We start from the raw sequence: 17,803 nt of genomic DNA, 5'->3' as shown, positions 1-17,803 counted from the left end.
CACCTCTCTTGGGAAACATGGAAGCTTGAAACGCATGCCTAAGTAAGTGACCCAGAGCAAATAGAAACCAGTCATCATGAAATGCACCTCCGAAGAATACTTGCATTTTCAGGCCTGTCTTTTTATTGGAATTAGGAGAGAAGAACCAATAATCTAATTACTGCTTTTCCTTCTGGGATGTCTACTAAAAAGCCCTTTTATGGGGAAAAAAGTAAAAACAAAGGCACTTTTAGGAGTTATGCTCTGTCAGCTGCCAGTGCATCAGCTGCTTTTGAATTGGGTTTAGAGATGACTGTCATTGACTACCCTTCACCATCATTATGGCCCACAGGACTTCATTATTTTTAGTGACATTTTAATGATAGAATTACTCTTTTCCCCTCCATTTTTGGATACTGAAGCTGCTGCTGCTACTGCTGCTAAGTTGCTTCAGTCGTGTCTGACTCTGTGCGACCCCATAGACGGCAGCCCACCAGGCTCCCCCTTCCCTGGGATGAAGCTAGATCCATGTGATTCCTGGTCTTTTTCTCCCCACCTTGCTCGCTCTATTTCTTCCACTCAGCATGTCCTTTCTTCTCCTATGTCCATATCTAAATTCTGTCCTTCCCACTCCAGTTTATGAACCAGTAATTTCTTCCTTGTTTCCACACCAAAGCACTTTCCTTTTGCTTGCTAATAGTACCTCTTAATACCATGTTTTCTGTGTCTCTGGATCCTCCACCTGCCCTCACATACTTGTTGCATAGTAGCTGTATAGTGTGTGAATTGATGACTGACTGGTTAATTATGAGTAGAGCTGTGTCCTCTCAGTAACTTGTATATTGCTAAGCAAATACAATAGGAAAATAGAAGTGGCAGAAAGGATTGCCTAGTTGTCTGGTTCTTCAGGACATCCCTTGTAAATAAAAAGCAACAGGATAAGGTTTATTGAAGCAAGTGTAGAATTCAGGCAAGCCCTCAGCCACCTTTGAATTGCGAACAGCTGGACTCCTTCTACGCAGCGGAGGACAGCTTCCTATGAGGTGCTTGAGCACCAGTATTCAGCTGCTCTGTTTCCCTTGTCATCATCTCCCAGAGATCCTAAAGGTCATCTCTGTCGAAACCAAGCATTTCTTAGTGCTTTAGTCAAAACTCTGCCCAAGTTTTCTGTATCTCACAATTCTATAGAAATTGTTAATCAAGGGGCAGGCCAGTACTAAATATAGTAGGCCAATTACTATGAAATGTTAGCACATACTGGAGGCCCCAAGTCACTAAGCATCCAGCTTTCAAATGGCAGTCAGTGCTCTGACCACCGCCACTGTCACTACCATGGAAGCTGAAGGCAAAAAGCAGTCTAGCTTAGGGGAAAATCTATAGATGCGGATATGAAGGAAAGACAAGAGGAATTGCTCAAGGGAGCCAACCCCAAGGACAGCCTTGAAGGCCTCAATGACTCACTTCCCACTCCCTGTATTTCCCTACCTTGCTGTGTTAGGTTACCCGAGATTCCAGTTATTAGAGGAGTGTAATCATTTCTTCTCCCTATTGAATTACTGTGTCTTGAGAAAAGAAGCCTTACTAGACTGTGGGTTCATTTTCTTAAATGTGCTATTAGCCACTTGCTATCTGGCCACATGAGCTGAATTCCAGGAATTTTGAGAGGTTCCAGGCAGCCTTGCACCTCCCCTTCTTTCCTCACCCCAACCTCCCTACCCCACCACCCACCACCACACCATTTGCTGGTTTCAGACTTTTTGCGCCTACCTCTGCTATGAGATCAGTGCATGTGCAAAACCTCGGAGCACTGGTCACATAGCAATTAATTAGTAAAGTCATTAATAATAGTCTAGCACACATAGTAGGTACTTAGTAGATGTTTGTAGCCATTCATGCTGGGTCTAGTGTTCTCCGAGGTATCAGGTAAAGTGTGTAAGACAAGGCGTTGGCCATGGGATGGTAACCTTTCTACTCTACTTAGCCTGAGGAGGGAGCCACACAATGGAAGCATTTTCTGTTCTGAGAGAGGGAGCTGGAATTGCCCCAGTGAGCGGTTAATCCCTTCCTCTCTGCCTCTCCCAGTGATTTGGCTTCCAGCTTTTCAGCCTTGCAGCCACTGCTTCAGATTCCTGCACACATGAGAGAGTGCTGCTCAGATGGTGGGGCTAGGAGGACACCAAGCTCTCCCCACTCGGTCCCGCCACCTCCTCATAGAGGTCCCCAAGGTCCCTTTGGAACACAGTGGAACCAGTTTACCATGTGGGCATTTTATGTACTTTCACTGTGCTTATTAAATATCACATCCCATTTTCAAAATAGCCCTTTTTGCACCAGAATGTGTGATGAGGTTGTTTCGCTAATCCCTAGAAGTTTTGTTTCTTCCTTCAACAAGTCGGTAGCCATTCTTTTGGGAAAAGCATTAACATGCATAACCACTATAGTCAACTTCAGTGCTCATTAATGAAGCCCAGAACTAACAGTTACATTGTGGTAATTTGACAAAGCCATCTAAATCTATGCATGTTTTTTGAAAGCTCCCTAAACATGCTGCTAAATCCCCTAAAAAGCTACTAAACTGCTTTGGCAGCCATTAGCCCAGCATAAGCAGAGGAGCTCTTTTCAGTAAGTGAACAAACAGAGAAAATATGCTGAATGGCTGGACAAATGTGTTTCAGCTGGCCCTTTCATTTACCGATATAAGGGTGCAGTCAATATCAATCACTGTTTTCCCTGTTGCCCTGAAAATCACAATATCTCTTTTCATCCACCAAGCTCTTTTCACCACAGTAATGTGTCTTTAGAATGACACTGGCATCAGCCTGCTTCCGCTGTCTAAAGTCCAGAGAGCTTTAAACACATTTCAGGATTCAAGACTGGAACCTTCCTCCCTTCCGTTTTCCTACCGCCCACTTTCTCCTCCCTCCCCCAGCATCTCCTCCACACCCCACCCCCACCCCAGATTCTTTTCAATTCTCCCAGCTTTCCTCACTGAGTAAACAGAATTCACCGCTCTGTTTTAATACAGCTCTCCAAAGTAAACGGAGACAACTCTATCTGATATTCCTAAGATTTAAGAACTCATTAAGGAGATGCACATAAAGAAATGCTTTTACATGTTGGTAATAGATCAAAGGTGGAAAGGAATGTGGAAATTCTATTCTCTGACAAGGTGTGCTGATGCACGGGACCTCACTCTCCATCAGTCTCCTTCCTCAGCCCTGCCCTTATCACTGGTCTCCCACCTTCCACATCACATGCACACTCACCCTTTGTCTTCCTATGTTAGAGGTCTTTGTTGAAGTTGAACTATATGTGTTCAATCCTGTCCGACTCTTTGCGACCCCATGGACTGTAGCCCACCAGGCTTCTCTGACCATGGAATTTTCCAGGGTATCTTCCCAAACCAGGACTCGAGCCCACGTCTCTTGCATTGCAGGCAGATTCTTTACCATTGAGTCACCTGGGAAGAGGTCTGTGCCTGTACCTTTACCATTTTAAGTTCCTAAGCACCAATGTCATAACAGAACATCTTTTTGCCTCCTGGATCTCAGCACTTAATATATTGTTTTGAAATTAAAGTGATTACTTCTTATCCCTTTTGAAAACTCAAGAGGAATGACTCTCAGAGATCAATGTGGATAAGTTTATAGTTGTAGAAATTAACCATAGATGAATATCTGAAATGTGAACATTTCTAAAGAACGGTATGATTGTTTTCTACTTTTTTTTATTATTATTCCTTTTTATCCTATTTTTGTTTTTATTTGTTTGTTTTGTGTCAGATCATAGCTGTCTGTAGAGAGGCAGCCCTGCTGGCTCTGGAAGAAGACATTACAGCCAACTGCATTATGAAAAGACACTTTACTCAAGCCTTGAGCGCCGTGACACCCAGACTTCCTGAATCATTGAGGCGTTTCTATGAAGATTATCAAGAGAAGAGTGGGCTGCATACACTCTGAGAGAATATGCACATTTGTAGAGAAAGATTGTTTCAAAATAGTGTCAAAATAGCATTTAAGTGAAATGTCTGAAATATGTTGACCAGATTGAGGGGCTTCCATTCTTGCAGACATTTTAAGTCATATGGTTGCAATGAAAATATCTGGACAAGAGTTAAAATTAGTTTTATCTAGAAATGTGTGCTGAGTTTTAAAAATCAAACTTTTGTATTTTCATTATTGACCTGGTTTATTCCTCCCATGGTGCTTTCCTTTCTTCAGAATCTATTTCAGTGCTTTTCCAAAAAACAAAACTGTGGGCATCAGTTTTATACATGAACATAGAAAATGCATGTAGTTGAAAGCATGGTTTAAAATATTCACAAATCTTTTATTTTTGAAGGCCAGCCCGTGAAATGGCTAAATGCTCCAGCCAGGCTTATGTGACCTTGTTTCCAATTACATATTTATTCTCATTATAACTCATGCATACATTTTTGGCATTACCCTTCTTAGGTCTATACTCGTGGCAATGAAACAAAGAATTGAGAGTTATTTCATACACTATAATGCCCTTTGAAAGATTAAAGATTAAAAAATTGGAAATATAAGCTCAGTCCAGGTCTAGAGAAGTACTTGGTTTTTTGTGTGTTGTTTTTTTTTTTTCCATGAAAATGCTATAAATAAACCATATGAGGTGTTCATGTTTTAACTTGTACACATTTCCAGGTTACCAATAAACTTTTTGAGTTCAAAGAAGAACCAACTTGTACTGTTAATCATATTGTCTTACATTGCATTCTAAATATCTATGTTTATACTCCAAATTATTTGTCCTTGAGATTTCTTGACACTAGTACTCCATAAATATCCTTGAAAAAGCTGTTGGAAATTGATTCCTTGACTTCTGCTTCAGAAGCTGGTGATGGGAAAGAATGTGCACTTAAACCTAGTCACTGTAAGTCTTTTAAAATTCCCAGAAAGACCATTCAGGTAAGAGATACCTGATTATGAAAATAACGGAACTATACAGTTTTGTGGTTGTGGATATTCTGAAGTTGTGTCTCAACTGTTTCATCCTTTGACTCTCAAAAGTAGATTTTGTAAGAGTTTTTTTTCTCAGACTACATTGGTTTACTAGTACATAAAATCACTCAAGGGATGAAGGATATTACTGCTATTTAGAAATGTGCTATCAAATAAATAGTGGAATGTGGCTACTTGAGATTTTAATTAAAATTAATAATAAAAATTTACAGGACTTCCCTGGTGGTCCAATGGCTAAGACTCTGCGCTCCCAAGTCAGGGGACCCAGGTTCCATCCCTGGTGAAGGAATTAGATCCCACATGCCACAACTAAGACCCAACACAGCCAAATAAATTTTTTTTTTTTTAAAGAGAAAGAAAGCCATTTTTAAGGTTTAGTTCATCAGACCTGTTAGCCACATTTCAAGTGTTCAAAGGCCTCATGTGACATGTGTCTGCCATATTGGACAGACTAGATTGTGGAACATTTCCATCACTTAGAAAGATCTGTTGGACTCTGCTGATTAGAAAATATGGCTTACACGTTGAAATAAATAGAACCTCGAAGTTACTTTTGTGCTTCCCACTATACCTTTAGTTATTAAGGGACCGTAACTTCTTTAAGTGCTAGGGTACAAGAAAATGAGAGAAAAACTTATTCCAAAAGGCCTAACCAGGAAAATTAAATCCTGTTGCCTATAAACTACAAACAAGAACAGGAAGCTTGAACCAACACTGAGACTCTCAGACTGGGGCCTGGGTGCTGGGGGCAGGAGGAAGGCAACCGCTACACAGAGTTTAGGTATTTATGGCCACTCAGACCCGTTAGCCCATATGACATTTGAAATTGTGACTGAGTCTCATACATAATGTTCAGATCTTTAGAGACCAACACCTTGAGTGTAAGAACAGACTAACATTGTCCCACAAGCCAGGGAGACCACAAAGAGCTTCTCTTACTTGGTCTGTGCTTTGAATTAAAGAACTAAAATCCTGCTTGTTGTAGTTTAGCCGTTAAATTGTGTCCAACTCTGCAAGTCCCCGGACTGCAGCCCACCAGGCTCCTCCATCCATGGGATTTTCCAGGCAAGAATAAGAATACTGGAGTGGGTTGCCATTTCCTTCTCCAGGGGATCTTCCCAACCCAGGAACTGAACCTGTGTCTCCTGCATTGGCAGGTGGATTCTTTACCACTGAGCCACCAGGGAAACCCCAAAACCCTGCTTACAGAGTTTATAATCCCAAAGGGCGTATGGGGCCTCCACACTCTCCTGGTGGAATATAAATCGGTACAGCCACTTCAAAAAGCAAGTAGCATAACTAGTAATGTTGAAAACCCTATAATCCCAATGGTTCTCCCAAGTGTATAACTCAGAGCAAGTTATTCAACAAGGTAATGAATACGAAAATCATATTACCATTATTTGTAAGTAGTAAGAAACTGGAAACAATATCCATCGGTAAGAGATGGAATTTCTATGAAATACTCATACAGTGCAGTAACTATGGCAGTAAAATAAAATAGCTATATGTAAAACAGTAATCTCAAAAAGAAGGTTTCAGAAGAATACTTAATATTGAAAGTTTTAAGGCATGCAAGGTAATATGTTACTTAAGGGTATGTGTAGTAGAACACTACATGGATGGAAACCAAACACTAAGTATTGGAGAACAATTTCCTCAGAAGAGAAAAGTTGAAATGTTACATATCTTAAACTGAGTGATGGGAATACAGATATTGAATGTAATACAATCTGTAATTTTTGTATACCTAAATATTTTACACTTTTTAAAAGAGGACCTTAAAGTGACATGTTTTGACGCAAGGGCAAAATGCACCTATAGCCATGTTCTGCATTCTAACCAACATCATAATCATAAATTCACCCCATTCCATGGACTTCCAATGCAATCTGCCACATTTCTATAAAATCAGGAGTACCAGGCATGATGGAATAAAATGCAGACAAGTAAATAAGGATCAGGTTTTCAGGACCCAGGAAACAAGTGGAAATAATTTGTTTTTTTTTTCCTACTAGCTTTTTTAATTTTTAGTTTTATTGAGATACAATATACAGCACTGTATAAGTTTAAGGTGTACAGACAGCATAATGATTTGACTTACATCATGTAATGATGACCACAATCAGTTTAGTAAACATCCAACTTCTCAGCCTGATCCAAAATTAAAGAAATATAAAAACAATATTTTTTCCTTGTAAAGTTGGAAGAAATTTGTTGGTGAAAGTTAGTATTTAGGTGCTACTCATCTTGCAGTGGGTGGGAGAAATTAAACCTCAGAGTCAGTCCATGGCACTGTGATCAGACAAAGAGGTGGAAGTTAAGGATTTTAAGAGATTTTATATCACTACATCTGTAGTCGATTCCAAACCAATTATTTTATATAAATATATCTCTAGGTAGCTAACGATTGCCACTGAAAAGGCAGTGATCGTCCTTTACTTGAAGTTTGTGCCTTTTCTACAGCAGTAACAGTAAAGGTCTGAGTTGCAAAAAAGAGCAGGTCAGGTGTCACTGATGAGAGTTTACCTAGTTTTATCTCTATAACGATTTGATTTCTCCTTCCAGAGTGTCCTGTTTATGGATTTGAAATGGTGTATTAACCTATTATTTTGGATTGTTTGTGACTGAATACACAATACAATTCATGGAAAATTTAAGTTCAACAAGGAAAGAAAATGCCCAGCTTCCTGTCTAAGGACAGCTTGGTTTTGGGGCATCTAGTTGGTCCAAAGTATCTCACTGGTTCAGATTCTTTCCAGGGTTTGGAAAGATTCACATTGACACTTTTTGCAACATTCCATGGGACTTTAGTTTATATAGTGAAACTAATATTTCCTTCTAATAACAAAACTTAGAATAGCTTTTAAGTTCTTTGCAAGCAAGAAAATTTATTTATAAGTTTAATACCGACTGCCCTAACCTAGCTTGAAAAGTATTCAGGTCTGTGCTATTTCTAATGCATAAAACAGATTTTTAAAATAATATATAAGCTTTCCATTTTGGAAAAATAATTATTGAATTTTATAGAAAAACCTGAGTTCTGTTTCATCTGTCTTAAGCAGAAGGCTATAGAAAAGGTGCTCAAAAGATAGAATAAAATAATGTCCCTGGCCTGTTATTACTTCAGTCCTTGAATGTGAGGTTGTTAGAGTCTTGGTTCATTTTGCCGTGTTTTCCTGAGTCCTTCCTTTAAAGATGAGCACCCACCAGAGCACTTTTTGAAATTATATATGCATTGATTTAACAATACTTTCCAAATATGGTCCATGTAGAAATTCTAGTTCTCCAAATTGCTTTGCTTTCCTCCCTTCTGTTTTCATTATGCCAGTTGTGTGCATGGATAGACTTTATCTAACTTCTATGTTAGATATACCCCCATAACTTGTATCTTTTGGGGAACAGAATTCACTAGCAAGTTTAAGCAGAAAGAGATAAGTTACAAGTTTTTTAATAGTCTACAAAATCATTGCAAAACATGTAGATTCTTCTTTCAAGACTTAGCCACAGGCTTCCCTCGTGGCTCAGTGGTAAAGAATCAGCCTGCCAGTTCAGGAGGCATGGGTTCACTCTGTGATCTGGGAAGATCCCACATGCCACTGCGGCCACAGTATCGAGCCTGTGCTCTAGAGCCCATGTTCCACAAGAGGAGAAGCCGCGCAGTGAGAAGCCTGCACACCACAACTAGGAGTAGCTTCTGCTCGCCACAACTAGAGGAAAGCCCACGCAGCAACAAAGACTCAGCACAGCCAAAAATAAATAAAATTCCTTTTTAAAAAAGAAACATAGTAATAAATTAATGTGTCACACAACACACAACAAAACCTAAGGAAATGAAAAATAAAAATTGAGCTCATCTATAATGAATTTCGGAGAAGGCAAGGGCACCCCACTCCAGTACTCTTGCCTGGAAAATCCCATGGACGGAGGAGCCTGGTAGGCTGCAGTCCATGGGGTTGCTGAGTCGAACACGACTGAGCGACTTCACTTTCACTTTTCACTTTCACGCATTGGAGAAGGACATGGCAACCGACTCCAGGGTTCTTGCCTGGAGAATCCCAGGGACAGGGGAGCCTGGTGGGCTGCAGTTATGGGGTCGCACAGCGTCGGACATGACTGAAGCCGACTTAGCAGCAGTATAATGAAATCAGAGAACAGAGAAATCATGTGTTAAATATTTCAGTTGCTATCTGTCAGGTACAACACAATTTGGACCAATTTGAAAATGTTCTCTGTAACTACCATGTAATAAAACTAAAAATAAAAAGTACAGAAGCAATAATAACAACAAAAACAACTGCTTAGAAGTTCAGAATTCATTTAGAAATAATTATTTGATCAAATAAGTCAAAATCAAAATAGTGGAATATCTGGAAAATAATAATGAAAATACTATTTATGGTTGATGACTCAAAAGATGTTTAGCACAGATGGTTATATAGTCAAAAATTCATTTAGATCTTCAATCTGATCATTGTTATGCTATCTAAACTGATTCAGAGCATAAAGAAAAAGAAATCCCAATACTTGCTGTGATAGCATACTGCCAAACCCCCCTTGACTAGCTACATATCAAAATCTTTAAAAGAAGTACCTTTTAAAAATTGATTACTCAAGATCAAATAGTAATTTTAGCATATTAACAGATCAAAATAGAAAACAATACTCAGTTTTATGGGATTCATTCCTTTTTTTTAAAGTAAAGATAACATTAACATGCTAAAAATAGTAATCCTAAACCAATGGCCAGTAACATAATTAAATATCAGAAACTAGATCGATTGTTCATCTTCATCACTTGAGTGCTAGCCAATGAAGGCATACTTGGAAATAGAGTAAAAACCCCAAGATAATTCGCTGAGAGATTATTCTGTAACTAGTATGGCCTCAGACTTCACTGACTGTTAACAAAAAAATAAGGTCACATTTTCTTTTATACCCAAATTATGTCTTCATCCTCTGATAACCAATTCTACTGATTCTGCCTCTTCCAACACTCTCTGGGACTCTCCTATTCATATACTTCAATATTTGTTAAGTACATAATGGCAGAAGCTTAACACCAGCTCCTCACTGTCCACTCACCGCCCTGCCACCCCGCTCACATTGTCCCCTATGTGAATCACTTCCCGCCCGTGGGCCCCTGCTGCTGGCTTCTAATGAGCTCCCCCAGGTCACCACCGCTCTTTCCCTCCTCATCTCCCTAGTTTAGACAGTGACCTTACCTCGACTTCCCCCAGGGTGTAGGCTGACGCTAGGCTGCGTTTTTTTTTTTTTAAGCAATAATAAAAAAACAATGAAAACATCTTAGTTTCATGTAGGATATCAGATCTCCTAGAGTCTGTACATGTCTTTCTCTGTGGCATATGGTCTCTTCTACCCTGTTGAAAGATCAGTTGGGGCTTCCTTGGTTGTTCAGACAGTAAAGAATGTGCCTGCAAACCAGGAGACCTAGATTCCATCCCTGGGTCAGGAAGATCCCCTGGAGAGGGGCATGGCAACCCACTCCAGTATTCTTGGGCAGAGGAGGCTGGCGGGCTACAGTCCATGGGGTTGCAAAAGAGTTGAGCAGCACAACTGAGCAGCAGTTCTTGAGTGACCTTTAAGGAAACTACCTCAATAGAGGAATAAATAAAGGTTAATGGTGGTTACACTATGTTACATACTTCATGTGGTTTTTTCCCAGGGAAGTTTTAATTCATTGTGTCCATTAAGTTATTTTCATCCAACCCCAGATCCAACCTTCTAAACTTTGCTTTGTAGTGTTGAGACTGTTCCTTGGCAAACCACAGTACTTTTTTGCCACCTGATGCTGTAGCTGTGCCAGTAGGAGGCGCTAGAGGAAGACTGCGAGGCTAGAATAGAAGATGGGACTTACTGCGCTCTGTTTCCTGTGGGTACCCTGTGTCTGCCCTGCCTGTTTCCAGAACATTACCTGATTATAATAGTTGTTTTTTTTTTTAACCCCAACTATTGCAGTTCCACAGCAGTTGAGTCCAACATTTGCAAATACAGCCTTCCTTCCCGCAGAGATGCTGGCACTGGGAGAATGTTTTGTGGGCATATAGAGTCTAAGGATGGAGAAGGCAATGGCACCCCACTCCAGTACTCTTGCCTGGAAAATCCCATGGACGGAGGAGCCTGGTCCATGGGGTCGATAAGAGTCGGACATGACTGAGTGACTGCATTGGAGAAGGAAATGGCAACCCACTCCAGTATTCTTGCCTGGAGAATCCCAGGGATGGGGGAGCCTGGTGGGCTGCCATCTATGGGGTCGCACAGAGTCGGACACGACTGAAGCGACTTAGCAGCAGCAGCAGCAGCAGAGTCTAAGGATATTAGACCAAGGAGGTTTAATATAACATTGGATTGAGCTCAGGGTATGATATAGGTTCATTTAGCACAGATTCTGGATTAAATAAGTTTTTTTAGCTGCAAGTGACTGTCATAAGCTACTTGTTTATTTTACTTACTTGTACATTGTCTCCAAATGCTTCACGTATGTGGGGATTCATCTCTCTTTTGCTCACTGTTGGATCCTCCCCAATCTCCATTGTAAGTGAAGAAAACAATTTTTTGGCTTCTGTGCCAAATTAAAAAAATAATAACTTCCTTTTTCATTTGCATGTGTGCTCACTCAGTTGCTCAGTCGTGTGGGACTCTGTGACCCCACTGACTGTAGCCCACCAGGCTCCTCTGTCTATGGGATTCTCCAGGCAAGAGTACTGGGGTGGGTAGCATGCCTGCCACATCAGGATCTTCCTGACTCGGGGACAGAACCCGTATCTACTGCGGCTCCTGAATTGAATCATTACCGCTGAGCCACCAGGGAAGCCCATTTAATTTGCATAGTTACACACACACACTAATGTGGCCTTTTGTGCATGCTCTCCTCTGTAGAACATCTCAGTAGAAATTCTTCAGAAAATTTGATGAGCGTGATTGAATGAATGCAAAGGAGCCTACTGGCTGACAGTCAAAGGACAATAGTTCACCATTTCAGCTGCTGCTACTGAGCTTTCTGAGCTTCTGTCAAGAGAGAAATCTGGTCCTTTGTCTCCTGTATTCACCTGTAACCGTTCACCACATTATCCCTCCATGTCGCTCCCATTTTAGTAGTAGATCCAGTAAAAACTAGGAGGAAGTAGAGTCATGCAAGTCAGTATGTAAATATTAGCACTCACTTTTAAACGTTTCACAGTGGCCCACGCTTTTGGAAAATCTTGAGATTTTTGATAGGTTTTCTCACAAAAAGTTGATGTACCCCAAAAAATAAAACATTACAGTGAAGTTTTAGTATAGAACCAGCTTTGCCAACCCAAAGAACAGTAAGGATTTTTCCAGTAGCTTCTGGGATAATCTGTACTGTTCACCTCTTAGAGCAGGTTAGAGTTCACCATCACAGGGCATATCAGACCTGGAATTAGAGGAGTCACGGCTTGGAACCACAGGACTTTGTTCAACGCTCTGGGCAGAAGTTGTGTGTCATTGCTGCCCTGGGTCAGGCTTCTCCTGTGGCTTCAGAGAAGATAAGGTCCACACGTCTTTCCCACCTCCCCTTCCCTGGAGGGTCAGTGGAGGTGGACACCGCCAAGCAACTTACACCACGGTTCACATCTTTCTTTCATGTTTCCTTTCAAGTTTCACTCTTCACTGTGGTCCTCACTGGCCAGCCCTGGTGGACTCCAGATACATTCCATTAGAAAGTGCACTGGGGAAGAAGGCAAAAGAACTCTGGCAAAATCGCAGAATGTGTATAATAATGTACCAATTGCAATGGAACATTCACGCATCTCATGGGGGTGCTGTGAGAACCAATTAATGTTTGTAAAGGCCTTTGAGTTCCTCGGAGGAAAGGTGCCACCAGAGCGCTAAGCATTATTGTGAAGGGATTATGTGCACAAATACAATACCAGGAGCCAGGATATTACTAAAAATAAAGCAGAACTTTCTGTGAGGAAGGTAAGGAAGGAAATGCCTCACTGAAAAAGGCTTAACTGTCTTTTAATACAAATGCTTAGGCTACCGGGTAATGGAACAGCAAATCTGAGATTCTATTCCAGGTGAAGGATTATGTTTTCTCGGCATTGTCAAGGTGCTGGGGAACAAAACAAAGTGGCTGCTTTACCCGAAAGGAGGTTCGGGTCTTTGAAAAAGAGATTAAGAGGATGTTTGGCTATTGCCCTGTGTCCATCCATGAGGAAAAAGGCAACAGAAAAGCAAATGTTTATTTGCTTTTGGGGGGAAGGGGTTTAAAAAATTGGAAGAAAGGGGACTGCTTCAAATTTTATGGTGGCTCCCAATAAACGTTTGAAATAGCCGAAATAGTACCTTCTTGCTTGAATATTTACGAAAAACGATAACATTAACTCTACAAACAAACAAAAACCCTCTATTTTGTCGGTGATATAAGTAAACCAGGCTGTATTTATGGACTGGGTCGTATAGTGTTTTCAAAGCCCTCATTAGGCACTGGGTTCATAAAATTCACAGCAGAAATGGGGATGAAAACGCTGTCTCCTCCGAACCCCTCTTTCTGGCCCTTTCCTTCTCCTCCACCTGCTTATTTTATAACAAGGCCTCTGGAGTCTGAAGCAGATTAGCAAACAAATAAATCCTTTAATGTCATGGAATACTTTCTGCAGCATAAATGGGATTAATCTGCCAACCCAGCAAATTCTACATTTCAAATACCTCAGCTGCATTAATAAGCCACTCTGCCAATCCCCTAATTTATGGCACAAAGGTCATTTTATTTTCATGTTTGCCCTGGTTAGACTTTCTTTCTCCTTTCTTCCCTCCCTTTCCATCTCCCGCTCTCTTGTTTTCCCCCTTTGAAAATGTCTTGTACGCAGCCTTCAGACAAGCATCAAAGAGCACAGATAATAACCTGATGGTTCCCAGAGAAGCCAGGAGAGTGAAAGAAGCTGGGGCCTGAGCCGCCCTTCACCAGCCCCAGGATTCCCCGTGGCTGCCTCTGTGCGGCCCTGGCTGGACAGTGTCAGGCTGAGTGAGGCCCGGATGTGATGGCCGAACACAGGCTCTCTATGGCTCCTGAATCTTGTTTCCCCAAAATTTGCTGTAATAATAAAGAAAAGCTGGGCTGGTTCTGTAAACCCTACTCAGACGTTTTAAGAACTGCAAATGGGTTGAGTTTTGTATGAATGGAGAAGGCGGGCCGCCTGATCTCTGAGCTCAGAGTTAGAAGGTATCTCCAAGTGCCGTTGAATTCAATGACTTGCTCAAGGTCACAAGAGGATCAAGCGGGTGGTTTATAGTCACTGGTTCTTCCGCCTGCCTGAGCCAGCCTGTTCCCACCCAACCGCACTGCTTCCCTGAGGAAAGGATCACCACACTGCTCTCACTCAGGAACCTGAAGGGGAAAAGGCTATTTTGGGCTTATTTACTCAAAAGCCATTGGGTATATTCTGAGTCATATTAACATTTCCCTTTACTCACCCTTTGAAACCCGAACACCATGAGTCACTGTTCTGTCCTCTTGGTTAGGGAGTGAAGGGAAATGCTTCATTTTAAGAAGTAGGGCCCCCTGGCTGTCGTGGATATGTTTCTGAGAGTCACAATAGACAAAGATGTGATGAAGAGTGAGGCCATAAGATCCATGCAGCTGTGAACCCCAAAGTCCTCATGGCACGTGAGCCAGAGAGACTCCTCCTCCCTGAAATGCAAGGTGTCCATCAGGCCTTTAAGCTAAAACAGTAGGAACAATGGGGTAAGGAAGAGCAAGAACGTAAGCGTGTTTCTCAAGAACAGTCATGACATCAGGACCTTTCATTGTAAGACAGCAAAGGAGCTTAAAAATGAAGTACAGCAGCATTCCACACAATGGATGAATCTTAGCAACAGGATACTGAGTGAAAAAGAGGGTCCCCAGAGGTCACATGACACCCTTTATATAGGTTAAACCATGGTTTTAAAACCATGAGCAGTTTAGGAATACAATGCAACTACACAGAAAAACAAGGAGTTAACGGGCTCAGGATTCAAGATGACGGTGGGGAGGAGAGACGTGATGCCAGTTGGGAAATGTATGAGTAGATATGAGTTATTTTCTGGTCCTGCTTTCGTTTGGGAGATGGGTTCATAGATGCTAAGTATTTACATAATACATTTACATGTTATTTACATACCTAGGACTCAGCAGGCACAATATTTACATTAATACTTGCATGTGTGTGAGCTAAGTCACTTGTCATGTCCAACTCTTTGCAGCTGCATGGACTGTAGCCTGCCAGGCTCCTCTGTCCATGGGGATTCTCCAGGCACGAATACTGATGTGGCTTGTCATGCCCTCCAGGGGATCTTTCTGACTGGAACCCAGGGATTGAACCCACATCTCTTTATGTCTCCTGCATTGGCAGGCGGGTTCTTTACTATTAGCACAACCTGGGAAGCCCCTCCCCACTGATAACCACCAGTTTGTTCTCTATGTCTGTGAATCTGTTTCTGTTCTGTCATATATATTCCTTTGTTTTACCTTTCAGATTCCACATATAAGTAATGAGTATTTATCTTTCTCTGATTTCTCCCACTAAATATAATGTTTTCTAGGTCATCCATGGAGCTGCAAATGGCATTATTTTATCCTTTTTTATGGCTGACTCATATCCATTTCTTTATCCACATCTTTATCCATTCATCTGTTGCTGGGCACTTATGTTGCTTCCATGTCTTGGCTATTATAAATAATGTTGCAGTGAACACTGGGATGCATTTATCTTTTCTAATTACTGTTTTCATTTTGTCTGAGTCTTTTTAATTGATCACAAATATTGATTACAAAACTTTAAGCCAACTTTGATTCATTCTTCTTAAAGCAGCTGTGCCATCCCAGGTGTCCCTTTTGTCAGGCAACGTCTATCAACAGTTAAAACACATCAGCTTCTCTCTTCCTGGAATCCATTTACAACATGAGTTTTTTAGAGATGTCCAAGACTGATTATGATTGTTTGTACTAGCAAAAGCATGAAAAAATCCTAGAAACATCCCAAAGGTGTATCAATAAGAGAATGATTGAATAAATTACAGTATAGCCATGCTGTGCACGCATGTAAAAAGAACAAGAGAAAGTTTTATAGTGATAGCTAGGCAGTGGGGGGCATTCACTCTACCAGCCATGTGTTCAGTGCACTTATACAGATTGTCTGATACATTCTCGGCCAGTCAGTTGTTAACCGGGGACAGTTGAAAAGGGAGACCTAAGAGACAGGTGAAGTAACCTGCCCAGATTACACAGCTAGCACAGCTAGGCTTCAAGTCACAGAAGCGTGTAAATGTGTAAAACGCTTTGAGAAATATGTACCAAGGTTGCAGTAGCAGTTATCGCTCTAAAATATGGTAGAGTTATGGATGTTTTTGCTTGTCTTTAAAATAAAAAGAACAAAGCGTGTGTCTCTCAGACCCATTCCTCTCTTCCTGTCTGTTCCCACTGCTCCCAGGTAAGCCCAGGTTTTGTCCTCTCATGCTTGGTTTACAGACTAGTCTCCTGGCCTCTGCTTTTTCTCTAAGCATCCTGCCTGACCTGTCCCTCCAGGGGTTGCCTTGCCTTCCAAGAAAGTCCTGCTCTTCGGGCTGGAATCACCTGACCACCTCTTAATGCTCCAAACGTTTCTTTCTCCAGGGTTTAGTCTGACCAGCAAGCGGCCTCATCTTTTCCCTTCCCCTCACTGTTGCGTGTTTCTGCCCCTTTGTGTCCTTACATGGTTTGCGCCCTCACCTGCTGGGACCCCACCGTCCTTCTTTTCAGCTCTCAGCCAAAGACCGCTGCTTCATAACACTGTCCTTCCATGGCTCTGCCAACTTTCAGTGCTGTCCCCTCTCCATGCCTTGCTGTGGCATCTGGGCCATTCATTTTGGTACTGTGTTCTTGCAGTTTTTAGTTTATTTAATTTACTGGGTATTTAAAAAACATTTTATTTATTTGGCTGCATTGGGTCTTAGTTTTGGACTTCCAATTCTTAGTTGAGGCATGTGGGATCTAGTTCCCTGACTAGGGGTCGAACCCAGGTCCCCTGCTTTGGGAGCCTGGACTCTTAAACCATTGGACCAGCGAGGAAGTCCCTATTATGCTTTATTCCGTTTAGGAATAAAGTGACTCTTGAAGGCAGACAGCACTTGTTGTCCTTTTTTGAAATATTCAACACTGTGTTCTCTCTCTACCTGCTGTCCAAGAAACATATATTTAATAATGTCAATGAATTAATGTGGCCATGTTTAAAATAGCAAGCTTACGGATACTGTCCATAAACAGAATCATAGATGACTTAACTGAAGTATAAAACACATAAGCATTACTGCCACGTAAATCTTCCCCTGTTGTGACACCAGTCCCTCCATGACTGGCCTTCTCATCCTTGAACCGAACCCCTTCCATGGCGTTGCTACCACATCTGTCCAGTTGGGTGCTCACGGGAGCCTCTGCATAGACCTTGCCTTGGATTTTGGACTAGGTTTGAACCTTTAGCTACTGGTATTTATCTTCCATCCCCAAGCTATCCAGGGGCCCACCCAGAGTCACCTCATTAGCATAAAATCGGGCCAGGTTGAAAGGGGATGATCCCCAGGAGAAGGAAATAGCAGCTCACTCCAGTATTCTTGCCTGGAAAATTCCATGGACTGAGGAGCCTGGCAGGCTCCAGTCCATGGGGTCGCAAAGTCAGACATGACTGAGTGACTAACATATATATATATATATATATATATATATAGAGAGAGAGAGAGAGAGAGAGACAAGAGCACAAGAGCACACTCTGCTCGCCCCAGGAGGAAAGTATGAGAGTTTTAGGAGCTATGTGCCAGGAACAGGGGATGAAGACCAAATA

The 17,803-nt window shown here is 41.6% G+C and overlaps 1 protein-coding gene across 2 annotated transcripts in view; it reads left to right on the top strand.

Moving 5' to 3' along the window:
• AFG2A (AFG2 AAA ATPase homolog A) overlaps positions 1 to 4,477 on the top strand; it is a 350,747-nt gene extending 346,270 nt beyond the window's left edge. For both annotated transcript variants that reach the window (XM_068990111.1, XM_068990112.1), the window contains one exon: positions 3,762 to 4,477. In XM_068990111.1, coding sequence (XP_068846212.1) covers positions 3,762 to 3,938 — 177 coding nt within the window. In that variant the 3' untranslated portion in view covers positions 3,939 to 4,477. The remainder of the gene's footprint in view (positions 1 to 3,761) is intronic.
• The last annotated feature ends 13,326 nt before the right edge of the window (positions 4,478 to 17,803 follow it).

Source organism: Capricornis sumatraensis, chromosome 17 (genome assembly GCF_032405125.1).
Source record: "Capricornis sumatraensis isolate serow.1 chromosome 17, serow.2, whole genome shotgun sequence".
Lineage (NCBI taxonomy): Eukaryota > Metazoa > Chordata > Mammalia > Artiodactyla > Bovidae > Capricornis > Capricornis sumatraensis.
Note: the sequence above shows the minus strand (reverse complement) of the source record. Positions and strands in the feature narration are given on the sequence as shown.